Here is a 14,946-nt window from a genome sequence, read left to right as displayed (position 1 = left end):
GAGAAAAATGGGAGGGGTTAGTTGAGCCTATTATAGTGAAAATACAGTCCTTTCTTCCTGGGGCCCTCTGAGTGGCAAGACCTGTCTGGATGCTTCTGCTTGGGAAATCTCAACTCTGAAAGGCTGAGTAGTGCCAGGAGAATGGTAGCTCCAGAACTCCCTCGGTTGGTCGGGGTCTTCTCTGAACTTTAGTGGTGAAGGTGGCTTAATCCAATCAAATGCACCAAAGTAGGAAAGCAGATATTTATTTGGAGCAGCATGCTCAGCTTGTCATGTTTTCTTTCTTCCTTATTTATATACTGTGTCATTCCCAAGAAGGATTTAAAGTGACTTCAATCAATACACAATATATATGAAAATATAAATTAGATATACAGGTAAAAAAGAGCAAGAGGAAAACAAGGCACAGGAATAAGGCTGGTGCAAAACTGCTTCTCTGTGATTTTCTACACTTATAATAAATAGTCCATTTATGGGCTGGCAGGATAAACTCCTAACAAGAAAGGACCCTCAAGACATGCCATGGAGGAAGATACATTCCCATGGGAATGTCCCTATACTACTCCATAGATTTCCTTTTCCTGAAACGTGTTTGATTTCTTCTTAAAGATTCCCAAGTTCTCATTTTGAGAATGGCCAGGGTTCTGGGCAGTGTAATCTACTGAAAGACTCAGGCTACTAAGTTCCTGAGGGATCACATTCCAGTCAGGGTCCATTACAAGTCAGAGGCTATATAAATATGCAAGAGAGCATGAACCAAGGCTAAAACTACAGTTGGTAATTCCTCGAACTCTAACTTTTTTGTTTTTTGGCTTTTTGGTTTTTTTAGTAATGGGGACTTGCTCTATTGCCCAGGCTGGAATACAGATGTGTGATCACGGGATCCTGGCTCATTGCAGCCTTGCACTCCTGGGCTCAAGGGATCCTTCTGCCTCAGCCCCTTGAGTAGCTGGGACTACAAGTGCATGCCACCACACCTAACTAATTTTTTTTATTTTTTGTAGAGACAGAGTCTCACTGTGTTTCCAAGGCTGATCTTAAACTCCTAGTCTCAAGTGATTCTTTCACTTTAGCCTCCCAAAGTGCTGTGATTACAGGTGTGAGCCACTACACCCAATCTCAAACTCTTGTATTTAAAATTCTTCTATTTGATTCTCAGAATCTAAGCCAAAAACTGTTAGATTCAGACTTGCAGGTCCCAAGTCAGCTGGAAATCTAGGTGATGCTGATGACATACAGGAGCCGAGAAGTAGCCACAGAAGTTGTGCTGTGCTTGGTGACTAAATGACCACACTCCTTCCACTATGAGAGCTGTCTTTCTCCTGGGAAATAGAAGAATACACACACACACAAAATCCAGTCAGTGCAATCCGTCTATGCATGTTACACATAAGGTGCTCTTGATTCACAAATCCTAAGTGGGTGGTGGCTGCCAGGACAGCATATCTGAACCTAAAAAATATTTCTTTACTCTTCATGAAACCAATCTCTCTCCCCAGGCTTAGGTTTTTCTTGCTTACCTCTCTAGAGACTCCCTCAAATACCTTTAATTTCTGAAAATTTCTTCCAGTCTAATTCACTCTGCCTCTTGCTCTGTTTTCTAATACCTTCAAGTCTCCCTTAGACTGAAAAAGGGGTACCCTGTTCCATTCTTCAGTCCATCTCTCTCCCATTCATTCATGAAGACATTGCTCAGTTCTCTTTTTCCTTTTTATAATCTCCTGAATCATTCCTTCCCAGCCCTTTTCTAACAAGTTTGGCTTCAAACCTTAGTATTTCTCTGAAGTTGTTTTTCAAAGATCACTAATTACTTCTTCCTGACCAAACTCAGTGGCTTTTTTCAGAAGTTATTCCACTCTACTTGGTCTTTGGGCTTTTTCCACTTCCTCGGTGAGGGTGAAGAACTGTGGTTTACATTTCTCATATTTCTCTAGCTATGGTAGGGGATCATTTTATTTAAGTTTTGAATACTTATAGTTGTGGTCCATGAATGTAACCTTCCTCATCTTATTTGAAATAGGAGAACGAGGTATCTGTCCTAAAATATACTGCTCAAAAGGGATCACATATGTATGTACATTCATGTTGCTATAAAAAAAAAGTCTCCAATTTATCATGAAAGTGAGTTTTAGGGGTTATGATTTCTAATCAAAATACTGCAGGATAAATGTTCTCTGACATAATGGAAAACAATGAAATGCAGTAAAAGGAACTTGTCCAAGTTTGCTAAAAGAAAACCTAGACATGATCAAGGAGTAGACATTTTGTTGAAAGCAGGAGATTAAGAATGCCGACATAAAACTTTTTAAAAATTAAATCAAAAAGTCAAGAAAAAATCTGGGATTCTCTATAGAAAGTCTGAATTTAGCTTGGAGAAGAAAGAACACAGTGGTTTTCTCTTGTATTAGAACAGGTGTATACTGGCCAAGTTTGGAACAAGCCAGAAATAACTTGAGAATGTCTTAGGGCAAGATTAGAAAGAAAGATAATTCATTGGAAGGAGTCCAGGAGCCTGGGCCACTCAAGTCTGTATCCACTGAAGGTAAAAGCTTGAAGTTTTTGCTCCTTATATTTCTGAGGTTATAGCTTCAGTGGAGTGAAAAGGCCACCAAACCTGAATTGAGAAGATCTTGGCTGAAATCCTGGTTCTGAAGTTGAGTGGAAGATCCCTCAATATAACCTCCATTTTCTCATGGGCACTGTGTAACATATAGTTCCTATCTATTTCAGGTTCCCATGAAATCATCTGCATGGAAGCCCTTGTTTGTCAGTATCTATTTGTTAAACATTACGCTTGAGAGTGAAGGTTCCACATGAACAACAACAAAAAAGTTGTTCCATTTATGTTTTTCTAAATGCCAAATGAAGTATTTTAAATAAGCATTTTATAAAAAGTTATGGTAAAGCTGTAGCTGCTGAAAGCCTGCTTTAGGAAAATAGTGATACATCTTATCAACTCAAGCAATGAACAGGAACTTCCAGTGCTGCATGATGGAAGGTCACCATCTAGAGGCCCAATTGTGTTATGATGTTTCACTACAAGCTCCAGTGACTCCAGAGGCTAGGAAGGCAGCCTGTGTAAGAAGCAGCAGCCAGCCCCAAGGAGAGGAGGGAACAGCAAGACTTTGGCCCTGCAGAATTTGCCTCAGTAAAGGCATTCAAAATTCCAGTTATAAACAAAACAAACTAAACACAGTGCCTTCAAACTGAGCAATCTGCCAAATCAAGCTTTGATCCTGGGCCTCTGCTCACTGTCAGAATATGAATGGGAAGTTGAATGTGGTAAGTAAAGTGATAACTCCCTGGGAGATAAGCTCAAAGAGGCTCCAAACAATGGAGGCTTTTATACTTTCTTGTACAAAATCTTTGCTTCTTGGGAGTAACTTTACAATTGAAAATTTGGTTTGGTTGTGGTAGGTGGCAAAGGAAGCTGTGATATTTTCAGAAAATGAGGAAGAAATAAAGTCACCAGAAGATATCATTGACTCCAAATGATAATCTCTTTCTCTGTTCCTTTTTTTTCTGAGTCAAGGTTGCATTCTATTGCTCAGGCTGGAGTGCAGTGGTGCAATCATGGCTCACTGAGCCTAGAACCTGGGCTCAAGTGATCCTCCTATCCTCCTGAGTAGCTGGGACTATGGGTACATGCCAGTGCACTTGACTATGCTTCTCTCTAAGGAGGCAGCATGAATTATTGAAAGGGCACAGGCTTGAGAATCAAAGCGCAGTTCAAACCTGAGCTTCACTCCCTATTGGCTGTGTGGCTTTAGGCATGCTACTCGACCTCTCAGAGGCTCCCATAGTTGTGAGGATTAAATGAAATAAAGCTTGGAGGCCAGGCACAGTGGCTCATGCCTGTAATCCCAGCACTTTGGGAGGCCGACGTGGGCGGATCACGAGGTCAAGAGACCGAGACCATCCTGGCCAACATGGTGAAACCCCATCTGTACTAAAAATACAAAAGTTAGCTGGGTGTGCTGGCATATGCCTGTAGTCCCAGCTCATCAGGAGGCTGAGGCTGGAGAATCGCTTGAACTGGGGAGGCAGAGGTTGCAGAGAGCCGAGATCGCACCACTGCCCTCAGCCTGGTGACAGAACGAGACTCTGTCTCAAAAAGAAAAAAAAGAAAGCTTGGAAAGGGCTTAAAGGGCTTATCCAGTGTCTGGAATATAACTGGTATTCCTCACCCTTCTCTCACTTACAAGAAGCCACATAATTTAACTTACAGAAAATAAAGAAAAGAAAATAATTTAACTTAGAAGAAGATAGCATGTAGATTTGGGGCCCAAAACTGGATCTTAACTTTTTTTTTTGTTGTTGTTGTTATAATGAAGAGACCTGGTTTAGTCACTACATGAGTAAAGGAAGTGTGATTGTGTTTTCTTTCAGGACGTAATTTTCTTACTGGTAACACGGAAGAAATAGTTGTATCATCTGTAAATGAGGATAATAGTACAAAACACACAGGGTTGTTGTGAGGATTAAGTAAGATGTTATATAAGATGTCTATAACTCAGTACCGCTTAGCAAAGGGTAGCTATTTTCACTATTGTTGATCCTTGTCACTCAAGGGACATCTGTGAGAAGATGACATAATTGCCATTGATTATTACAGAAATGTCTGCTGGTCTTTGCTACCTTCCTCACAAATCACTCTCTCACCAAGGCTCTGCTCTAGAAAGAGCAGCACTGTGGCTCTCCTAAGAGGCCTGCTCCTTTGCACACACCATGTGTGTGATTGAGTTTTTAAAAAAACTCACAGCAGAACATGTACTTCCAAATGACAGTTGTATCCCTCAAAGCCTGTGACAGACTACATTTCTTCTTTTATAATATCTCTCTGCTCCGGGAACTTATTTCAGAGTTACTGCATATACCTTTGACCATCTCAACAGAAGCAAAAGAGAAAAGGATTTTGGTCAAATAGAGAAAAGATCTTCATGGGTAGCCTGTAAGTTGGCTCTGAGTCAGTTTATTAATGTTTTTGAGCAATGACAACATATCTTTGCAAAGTGGCAACATTAAAGGAATGCTGTCATTTGGATGTATTAATTATAAATTTTTTTTTTTTGAGACAGAGTTTTGCTCTTGTCACCCAGGCTGGAGTGCAATGGCACGATCTCAGCTCACTGCAACCTCCTCTTCCCAGATTCAAGTGATTCTCCTGCCTCAGCCTCCCAAGTAGCTGGGATTACAGGCACCCGCCACCACACCCAGCTAATTTTTTGTATTTTTAGTAGAGACACGGTTTCACCATGTTGACCAGGCTGGTCTTGAACTCCTGACCTCAGCTGATCCATCCGCCTCGGCCTCCCAAAGTGCTGGGATTACAGGCGTGAGCCACCACGCTCAGCCCCAAATAATTTTTAAAGTCACTTCTTTAAAAAAATACAAAAGATCTGCATCTAGGGGCCCTAAAGGCCTACTTCCTTCTGTGTTCCCCTTTTAACTATGTCTGGCACCCATTGGCATCTTGCCTATTCACAGAATCTTAATGTTTTGGCCCATATGTGGAATATCAGGGTTTTAAAAATCAGTTTAATGGTCCTTTCCAGGGGATGTCTCAGAGGGTCCCAACCTCATATATATCAGGGCCTCGCATGCTGACTTAACAAGCCTCTTCTGTCAGGCCCAGTGTTCTAATCTGGGGTATGGAAATAGGTTGCTAAGTAAAGAAAGCAAAGCAGCTGTGAAGGGAGGTGAGGCTTTAGCCACAACGGCCTGCATTCAAGTCCTAGCTCATGGCTTGCAAGGTGCTTCATCATGCTGAGCCTCATTTTCTCCTGTGACCTCGCTTGGCCTGCCCTACAGGACTGCTATGACAGCCGAAGCGACGGTGAGAAGGCCCTTCACAGGCAGTGAACTCTCCCTGCACTCTGCACTTGCTTGATTTCTTTAGCTCTAACAAGAGGTAGTCCACCCAGCCCACCGTGTAATTTGGGCAAAACAGGGAGGAGGCACCCTCTGTGGCGGAATGAGAGGCAGCCTGTGTTGGCTGTGGTCATGCCTGGCTGGAGGCTCCTCTCTGCCCATGCCCAACCCTCAGCAGGATGCCCCAGGCTCACCGAGCGCCTCTCCACACTCCCTTTTTTCCTGCTATTCTTGCCTGGAGTGACATCCAGTGAGCGGTAGCTAGGCGGCTTCTCCTCGGGCCAGTGTGGGGAGTGCGAGCGGCGGCGGTGGGCCCCCCAGCTCTGGGGCTGCCTCTCCTTGTCCTCTTCAGAGCTCCAGGAACTGAGGCCAGAGGGCAGGGGAGGAGAGTAGCTGCGGTGCCTGCGTCGTCTCCCGTGCCTCTGAGTGCTCTCCCGGGGGCTGGGCCTGCGGGGCCTCTCCTGACAGCGGCTCCTGAAAGGAGGGTGGCTCGGCTGCCAGCGTGCCTCGATGGATGAGGGGACATCGCTTAGGCTGTCCCTGTCTGACCAGTGTATGGGTGACCCATTCAGCCTAGAGCTACGGTGCCTTCCACTCCACGATGGGTCCAACTCCCTTCTTTCCAATGCCCAAGACTTTGGCCCCCGGTCCTGGAGCTCCTGGTGGAAATCAGGGTAATGGTGCTGCCTTCTCCCCTCCCTCAGATCCCAGGGCCTGGAGGGAATTGGGGTGAGCCACTGCTGGTGCAGGGAGTCACTGGTCCTCCTTGAGGATGACAGGTCTCTGATCAGTGGGGGCAGGTGGATGATTCTGCGTTCCACGACTTCAGAGCCCAGGGAGGACAGCATGCTGCAGGGATGGCCAAATCTGGCTTTGAGGTCGGGGGGCAGAGGCTGGGCCAGGTTGAGGTTCCGCAGTTCTTTCTCCAAATACTCCAGGACACCATTGGCAATGGGAGGGTGATTGGTGGTCTGGGTCATTGGCATCTGCGGGAGGCTGGACCGCAGGGACAAATCTGAATGGAAACAAGGACAGGACATATAAACAAATGGCCCAAAACATACACCTCAGAATCAGGACATCAAAATGTGACATTGGTTAGCATGACTCCCTCCCATCCTCCATCATGAAGATGCCTGCCGCATTGGTCACAGAGGCCTTGATGTAGCCCATGTTCCTGCCCTTGCCCTCTGCCCTCCCCTATCCCAAATCTCTGGAAGAGTTTACCTCGCTGCAGCAGCGGGTGCATTGGATAAGATGAAACCTGGGAGCTCCTGTCCGCCCCCCAGTACAGGGGTTTTTCCATCATCTGAGGACCTAGGGCCTGGGCCTGCTTCATGTAGCGGTGGCGGGCCAGGGCTGCAGGGGAAGAAGGAGAAACGCAGACCCTCAGCCAGGGCAAGCCCACACCTCCCACTTCACTTCTTTCCACCTAAGGGCCTTGCAAGAGGCCAGCTTCTCTTGTCCATTCTCACCTATCTTACATGGGAGTAAGGGTTAAGGGGGTAGTAAATTAAATGTACCCCTGGCGAGGAGCTGGAATTAAATTATCTTCAAGACTGCAACTTCTGTACCCCAGGAAAGTATATTCTTAAAACTTGACTTCCTAGCCTCAAAATCATTTCATCATCTTGCCCATTCCTAAGGTCACCCAAAATGCATAGGTAGATTCATGGATACTAGCATACAATGAATTATTGGGCCATAGGCCAATAAAACTAGAAGCCAAAGGCCAGAAACAGAAGGTCCAGATGCAAAGGACTTAGAGGAGGCTGTGAGTCAGGGGCTGGGGGCATCTGCTCAGAGTGAAAGAAAAAGGGAAGGACATGATACTGAAGATAATGGGCAGAATTACTTGGCAATTGCATGGAACGGTGTTTCTAGCTGGCATGCCAACCCTGGGTGGAAGAAAACTTGTGGGAAGAAGGCAAGGGCATGCAAAAAGCTCAAGTAGATTCCAGTGGGTCCTTTCTACTCTTCCCGCCTTATTAAGTATTGCGATTGTCCCTAAGTAGGGGAATTTCTAAGGGGTGGGGTGGAAGCAGGGAAGGGAGATGAGAAATACTATTTCCTTTTATGGCAAAGAAAATCATATAAAAAAAGTAGTGCAAGGGATCCATAAAAATGTCACTCCAGCCCCTTAGGTGGGGCTGGTCTGAGGCATACAACCCTCAGTAAGTACAAATTAAAAACAAAAGCATTTTGTTGTTTTTGTTCATGCTTTTCTATTTTGGGGTAGTTGTGGCTGAGTGCCTTATGTTTCCTAAGGGATCTGCCTATCCACGCGTGTTGGACGTGTGCCTGTACGTTAAGTGCAGGAAGTGCCAGCCTCAGTGTGAACGAGGATAGGCCCCAGCCTGGCATTCTCAGTTCCTCCTTGCTTCCCTGGCCCTGTGGGCACCCCTAAAACAGCAGGGCCAGGCACAGTAGAAGGGGGCAGAAAGCTGGCATCCTGAACACAGCCACATAGGGTGTAGGGTTTGCCAAGGCCAGCAGCAAAGGGGTCATCCAGTGGGCTGCCCAGTGATTCCAGTATGAAACTTCCAGCACAACAGGAAGTGGTTGTAACAGAGTCCCCAGAAGTGTCCGGAGCTCCAACCCCCAGTGTGAGTCACAGCCTAGCCTGGAGGAAATCAGACGCAAACTTGCAGCAGCTCCCCCAGCAGCTACACCTTCATGCCAACTGATAGCCTGAAGCCTCCCTGAAGACAGGTCCACAGGCTCAGCACTGCCCTCTCCCTCTGCAGAGATGCCTCTCCCTAGCTCCCTCTACTGGCCACCACCAACACACATACTGGAATGCCCAGCCTTATACATGTAATTTACTTTACATAAGCTAACTAGTTCTCTGAAAAATCTCTTCATGTGGGAATCCAATGAGGAAGCTGGGCTCAGAGAGATTACCTTCCCAGCCTAAAGTCCCACAGCTAGCGACTGGCAGAGCCAGGGTGTGAACCTGTGTGACGCTCAAGCCTACGCTCTTTGTGTGCCACACCGCCAAGTCCCCAGACTCCTTTATTTTCTGTGATGAAGCAAAAAACCTTCCCTGCAGGGGAATTTACCTCTCTCTAACTCAGCTCTAGACCTTTCAAAGTCCACTCCAGACTAGTCTCTCCTTCCATAGCCTGGGGACATCTGATTCCAAGGAGAACAACCCTACCCACTGTACCCCTTTAATGGAATCCTCGCTTCTTCCAGATTTATTTAGCCACTCCTATTCCCATTTAGCCACTCCTCCTGCTTCCTTCAATCAGGAAGAAAGGCAGAGTTGTGCTTCCTCTTTGCTTCTCAAATGATTTTTTCACTAATGGGACTCCCTCCACAAATAACTCTCTAACAACCCTTCCAGATCCTCCATGAGTGTTTCTGACATTTCCCTGAGTTTTTTTACACAGTCCAGAGATTAACTCACCTGCTCCCTTAGCTGCCATACCTTTTTTTCCAGGGTCTCACCCTTCCTTCTTGCACTAAAACTAGTGAAACACGATGGAAGACATAGCCTTTGAGCTTTTCTCTTGCCTGCCTTCCCCCGCATCCCTGGAAACAGCCTCACAGGATGTCTAGGCTATCAGGGGTATCTGTTGCTCACCTAACAGGGAATCAGCTAGGCAATAAAAGTAGGAAACCTGGACAAGGCAACAAAGCTGCAAAAGACTCCCAATAAGTTACCTCTTAACCTCAGTGGAGTAAAATCTGCCTTAGTCACCCTTAATGAGCTTGTTAAAAATACAGCTTTCTAAGTCTCACTCCCAGGGACTCTCCTTCAGTTGGTCTAACACAAGGCAAGAAAATTTGTGTTTTCAACAAGCTCCCTGTTCCAATAATGTAGGAGTTAACTTGGAATTGACTGCTGAGGATTCTCAACAACCCTTTGGTCACCATTCCTTACCATCCCCTCTCCACTCTTACAGAACCCATTCTTGCCCTTGTTTTGTTTTTTTGTTTTGTTTTGTTTTGTTTGAGATGGAGTCTCGCTATGTCACCCAGGCTGGAGTGCAATGGCATGATCTCGGCTCACTGTAACCTTTGCCTCTGGGGTTCAAGCGATTCTTCTGTCAGCCTCCCGAGTAGCTGGGATTACAGGCTCCCACCACCATGCTCAGCTAATTTTTGTTATTTTTAGTAGAGATACGGTTTCACCATGTTGGCCAGGCTGGTCTTGAACTCCTGACCTCAGGCGATCTGCCTGCCTCGGCCTCCCAAAGTACTGAGATTACAGGCATGAGCCACCACGCCCAGCCCTTGCCCTTCTTTTAACCTATGGTCACTTAGTCTATTTGCTTTCTCCAAAACTACCAGTCCTCCCTGATTTGACTGACCAGTCATTTCTGGGACATCCTCAGGTGCTTCCTAGAATCTGATGCCCCTTTGAACTCTTGTCATTTTAGCTTTAGGAAACTACCAGCAGATGCTTCTGGGTCCCAGCCAGGCAACTGACCTCAAATAGTCCTCCTCCCAATAGGGCTTTCCTTTTTGACCTCTCAAACATGCATTCCCTCCTCTATAGCAGCAGGTTAAACATTCCCCACCTCTTAGGTCTTCCCCCGCCTGTTAACTTTCTGCTGATGACTTCATCTCTATTGATGAAGAGGAACCAGCCCTGAACATGGAGCCAAGAAACCTAGGTTTAGTCCAGGGCCCACTGCTAACAGGCTGTAACAAGTAATTGTGGAAAAATCTCCCTCGACTTCACTTCCCTCAGCTGTGAGGTAGAAGGAGATGGGGCAGGAGAGATCAGAGAGTCTCACTGTGGCTGTGGCCTACTGCTGGGCATGCCTGGAAGTTCTCCAGTAAGTAGGGCTAGTAACTACTCTAGAGATGAAAGCCATTTCTCCAGTTCTTAGGGAAAAAATACGTTTCCATTTCAAAAATGTCTATCTTTAAGTCCTACCGAGGGCTGTTTACCACTATTAGGTGAACTATCAAGGGTTACTAAAATTTGGTCTTATTTTCATTTTTCTCCGCTCTAATCCTTTTTTAACTCTCACTAGAAAGTGGGAGCAGGTTGGGGAGGTGGGATGTGATCAAAGAAGTTCAAGAATCACTGACATGTTTCTTGAAGCTTCCTTCTGCATCTAGAATTTTGATTTGCTGAAATCGAGTCAGGCAGATGTGAGCTCCCTCAGCTTCCTCCCTTACATCTTAATCATCCTCCACATTTTAATGACTTCCTTTCTGTCTTCAGAGGCCAGGCTGCTTCACTTTCCCTTCCGCTCCCTTTCTAAGGCCAGTTCTTTCCTTGTAGGGCTGAGGCCACTCCTACCAGCTTCATCACTCATCAGTGACCTCACTTCTTAATGCTTCACTTTACTCATTTGATATTAACCTTGGTTCTTTGCTTATAAACATGTTTAGGACTACCTTATTCTACAAACACCAACAATAACTCCTTACTGCTCTAACCAAAGAGCTTTCTTTAATAACTCATGCCCTTCCATGCAATTCTTCTTGTCAACAAACTTCTCAGGACAGTCTGCCCCAGTGACTCACTTTGAAAGTGACCTCATCGGCCCAAGTTCAGGGACCTTTGTAATCTACATTTCTTGATTTTACTAGTTTTTTAATATGAATCTAATCCCTCAGGAGAAACAACTCTCCCCCAGAACCTCCATTTATTAGTTTACTAATAAGGGGTGCACTTATCATTTATGTTAGCTTTGTCCCCAGTCTTGCCTGCTTTTAGTGCCCCACGAACCTAGGGAGTCTAAGCAGTCATCTTGGGTGGGTTTTTCTTATCTCATCCTGCATATTATTACTCCAGTGACAGTGACTTCTCCATGGCCTCCTCCCTAAGATCCCTGAAAGGTAGGGGGCCCCACAGTCCAATGTTGCATCCTCCGCAACTTTTCCCCTCCTATGGTGTCTTAGCCAATCCCACAGTGATCCACTGCCACAGAGGCTGTGGCAGTCTCTGCCATAGGAATGCAGATTCTCACAAGTCAGATGAACACGGATTCAACTCTGCAAAGCCACTGCTACTTCCTAGCTGTGGGGCTTTTCTGACCTTTGGTCTCCCATCTGTTAAACAGGGATGACTTCTGCCTTCTAGGGTGGTTGTGGGGATTCAGTGAGGAAATGTATGCAAGGGGACTACACATCAGACATCCAATAAAAGTTAGTTCTCTTTTCCTATAAGACAGCAACCTCGGAGCACAGGCCTGAAACCAGACTCAGGCCACCAACTTTCTTCACATTGTAGATCAGGTTTTGTTTCTATCTTAATAGGTCATTCATTATTTTTCCCTTAAAAAATTTCCTTTCAAATGGTTCTAACTGATAAAGGTGGTTATCTCTGGGTACTCAGATGAGTCATTACATTTTCCTGAATTTCTCAAATTTCCTACAATATAGTACTTTATTTAGATCATCAGGAAGAGGAAATGTTATTGAAAACAAAAGCCAAAAAAAAAAATTAAAAACCTTCTATTTAAAGCAGTTGGTGCTATTCCATCTATTTGACCAAGAAAATAACTTTATGGAATAATTTTGTATTATTTTGCCTTTACCATGTATTCTGTAGCCAACATTTTTTAGGGCACACTTCTGTTACAGTTCTGTTTTAAAGGATCAGATGTTAGTCCAAAGGAAGATCACACTGAAAGCAAGATCATCTGCTCCCTCTTCCCTTGCCCTAACTCAAGGATTCTTAAAGTGTGGCCCCTCTACCAGCAGCAGCACATCACCTGGGAACTTTTGAGATAAGAAATACAAATAAAGTTCTAAGCCCCCAAATGACTAACAGACCCCCTCTTGACCAAGGGGACCCCAGAGAAACCTTGGAAGCTAAGTTCATGGCCATGACGGGATGGGAGGTCAGACTCACTTCATTATATCCCCTCTCACAGTGACCAGCCCTTTCAAAAGACTCCACGTGGATAATGTCAATTACTAGTTTATCTTCCCAGGTACAGAACAAAGGCAAGATAAGGTCTAATTCTTCTTTTCCCCTTTTCTAATATTCACCTTATCTTATGTAAAATATAGATTTGCTGGGCACTAACTAAAGTTTCACAAGTATATAATCATTTGTTTCATTGCTGCCTCCCACTTCTTAAGGAAAATACTAAACCTCCTGGGAAGCTCTTTGGAAAAAAAACAGCCACAGATGCATCTGTGACTTATGTTTTTTCCCTGGGTATGCCCTCAAGCTAGCTCAATAAACCTCAATGATCTGAGACTTATGCCTCAGTCACTCATTTTGATTGCTAGAGAAATAAAAATTCTCAGGTCCTACCCCTGACAGGTTGAGTCAGAAAACCTGGAGGTGGCAGCCAAAAATTAAGTTAAGGAGGAAAAAAAAAAAAAGAAGAAACAGAAATCATCCCTACCTCCTGACCTCTGGAGAGGGGAGAGTGGCTGAAGGTTGACTTGATCACCGATAGCCAGTGACTTAATCAATCATGCCTATGTAATGAAGTTTCCATAAAAACCCAAAAGGACTAGGTTCAATGAGCTTCCTGGCTGCTGAAGACGGAGGTACTGGGAGGGTGGCACACCTGGAGAGGACATGGAAGCCCCTCCTTGCTCCCACATACCTTGCTCTGTACATCTCTTCATTTGGCTGTTCACTTGTATTCTTTTAAATATTCTTTGTAGTAAGTGAGTAAACGTAAGTAAACTGTTCCCTTAAATTCTGTGAACTGCTCTAGCAAATTAATTGAACTGGAGGAAAGGGTCATTGTAACTCCCAATTTATAGCCATTTGCTCAGAAGCACAGGTGACAACCTACTAGTTGCAACTGCAATTAGCATCTGAAGTAGGGGGTGGTCTTGTGGGACTAAGCCTTCCACCTGTGGGGTCTGGTGCTATTTCCAGGTAAATAGCATCAGAATTGAGTTAAATTATAGGACATTCAGTTGGTGTGCGCTGAAGAATTCCTTTTTGTATGGGGAAAACACACACACACTTGGTGTCAGAAGTATCAAATGGCATGTGAGAATAGGAAAAAACAGTTTTGTTTTCCTTTACAAGTGACCTTCTCTCTTACTGGCTTATTTAAACCACTCGCTCCAGCCCGCCTTATGTCCAAATGAGGTCAGTGCTAGGAATGAAGATTGAAGCACAGGCGCATCAGGGCTGCTGAGGAAATGCCATCAGTAGGCAGAGCTACCTGAGAGATGCTTTAGGCAGCCTGAGAAGTGGACAGGCAAATGTCCTTCCATGTGGCTACCTGGCCTCCCCAGGCATCATTTTCAGGGCTGAGGCTAATGTCCTCTGTTCCTATGATGGGAGAAGGGCATGGAAGAGAACCTGGAAGAACTTTTGACCTGGCACTTGAAGCTGATCTGCTTGAGGTCCTGGTCCCTAATCCACTCCATTACACTGCTTGTCTGTCCCCTCTCACCTTCCTCAGGACAGCAGCAGCGGGCGGGACAGCAGGGACAGCGGATGTAGCAGCAGCAATACTGAGGACAGCACTGGCACCAGCACACTCCAATCAGCAGCAGGAGGAGGAGGGCTCCCAGGATGATGAAGATCACTGTCAGCCAGTCTGCAGGGGAGAAGCCAAGCAGCGGCTGAACTAAATATTCAGGGGGAGGGAATACTTCCAGTTCTGATATCATAGAGGTCTCATAAACACAGCTCTTGACCTACAGGTTAAAGTTGAGCAATATACCGGCAAAAAAGTAAAAGTTTAGCTTTGATAAGGGAACTTCAGAGGTTGATAATCCAATGACAAGAACTTAGGCTTGCTTATTTCTGTTTTTGTTTTTTCCTGTGAGTAAAAGTGTTACGGCAGTGAGGGTGACTGTATAGAAAGTTCCAGTAGCACTTACGCAGGACGATGAGCTTTACTTCCTTATCGGGGTCTCCTGATGTGTCCCCTGGAGCCTCAATGGTGCAGTAATACACTCCATGGTCCCACCACATCACTTCATTAATCACAAGATCTGCTCCTACACAGTAAGGAGGGACAAAGTGCCAGTGTCAGAGGAGAGAGCACTGGTTTCTAACCCATGACAGCCTCAAGACCTGGGCAGCATGGCAAGACCTTGCATTTATAAAAAATAATAATAAAAAAATTATCCAGGCATGGTGGCATGCGCCTATAGTCCCAGCTTCTCTGGAGACCA

General features: G+C 45.2%; 1 protein-coding gene across 1 annotated transcript in view; it reads right to left on the bottom strand.

Moving 5' to 3' along the window:
• Positions 1-813: 813 nt before the first annotated feature.
• ILDR1 (immunoglobulin like domain containing receptor 1) overlaps positions 814-14,946 on the bottom strand; it is a 34,985-nt gene continuing 20,852 nt past the window's right edge. Inside the window, 5 exon segments of the mRNA NM_001132679.1 lie at positions 814-1,322; positions 6,066-6,886; positions 7,099-7,230; positions 14,217-14,363; positions 14,650-14,769. Of these exon segments, the coding sequence (NP_001126151.1) occupies positions 1,281-1,322; positions 6,066-6,886; positions 7,099-7,230; positions 14,217-14,363; positions 14,650-14,769 (1,262 nt within the window). The 3' untranslated portion in view covers positions 814-1,280.

Source organism: Pongo abelii, chromosome 2, assembly GCF_028885655.2.
Source record: "Pongo abelii isolate AG06213 chromosome 2, NHGRI_mPonAbe1-v2.0_pri, whole genome shotgun sequence".
Lineage (NCBI taxonomy): Eukaryota > Metazoa > Chordata > Mammalia > Primates > Hominidae > Pongo > Pongo abelii.
This window is presented reverse-complemented; position numbering and strand designations above follow the sequence as displayed.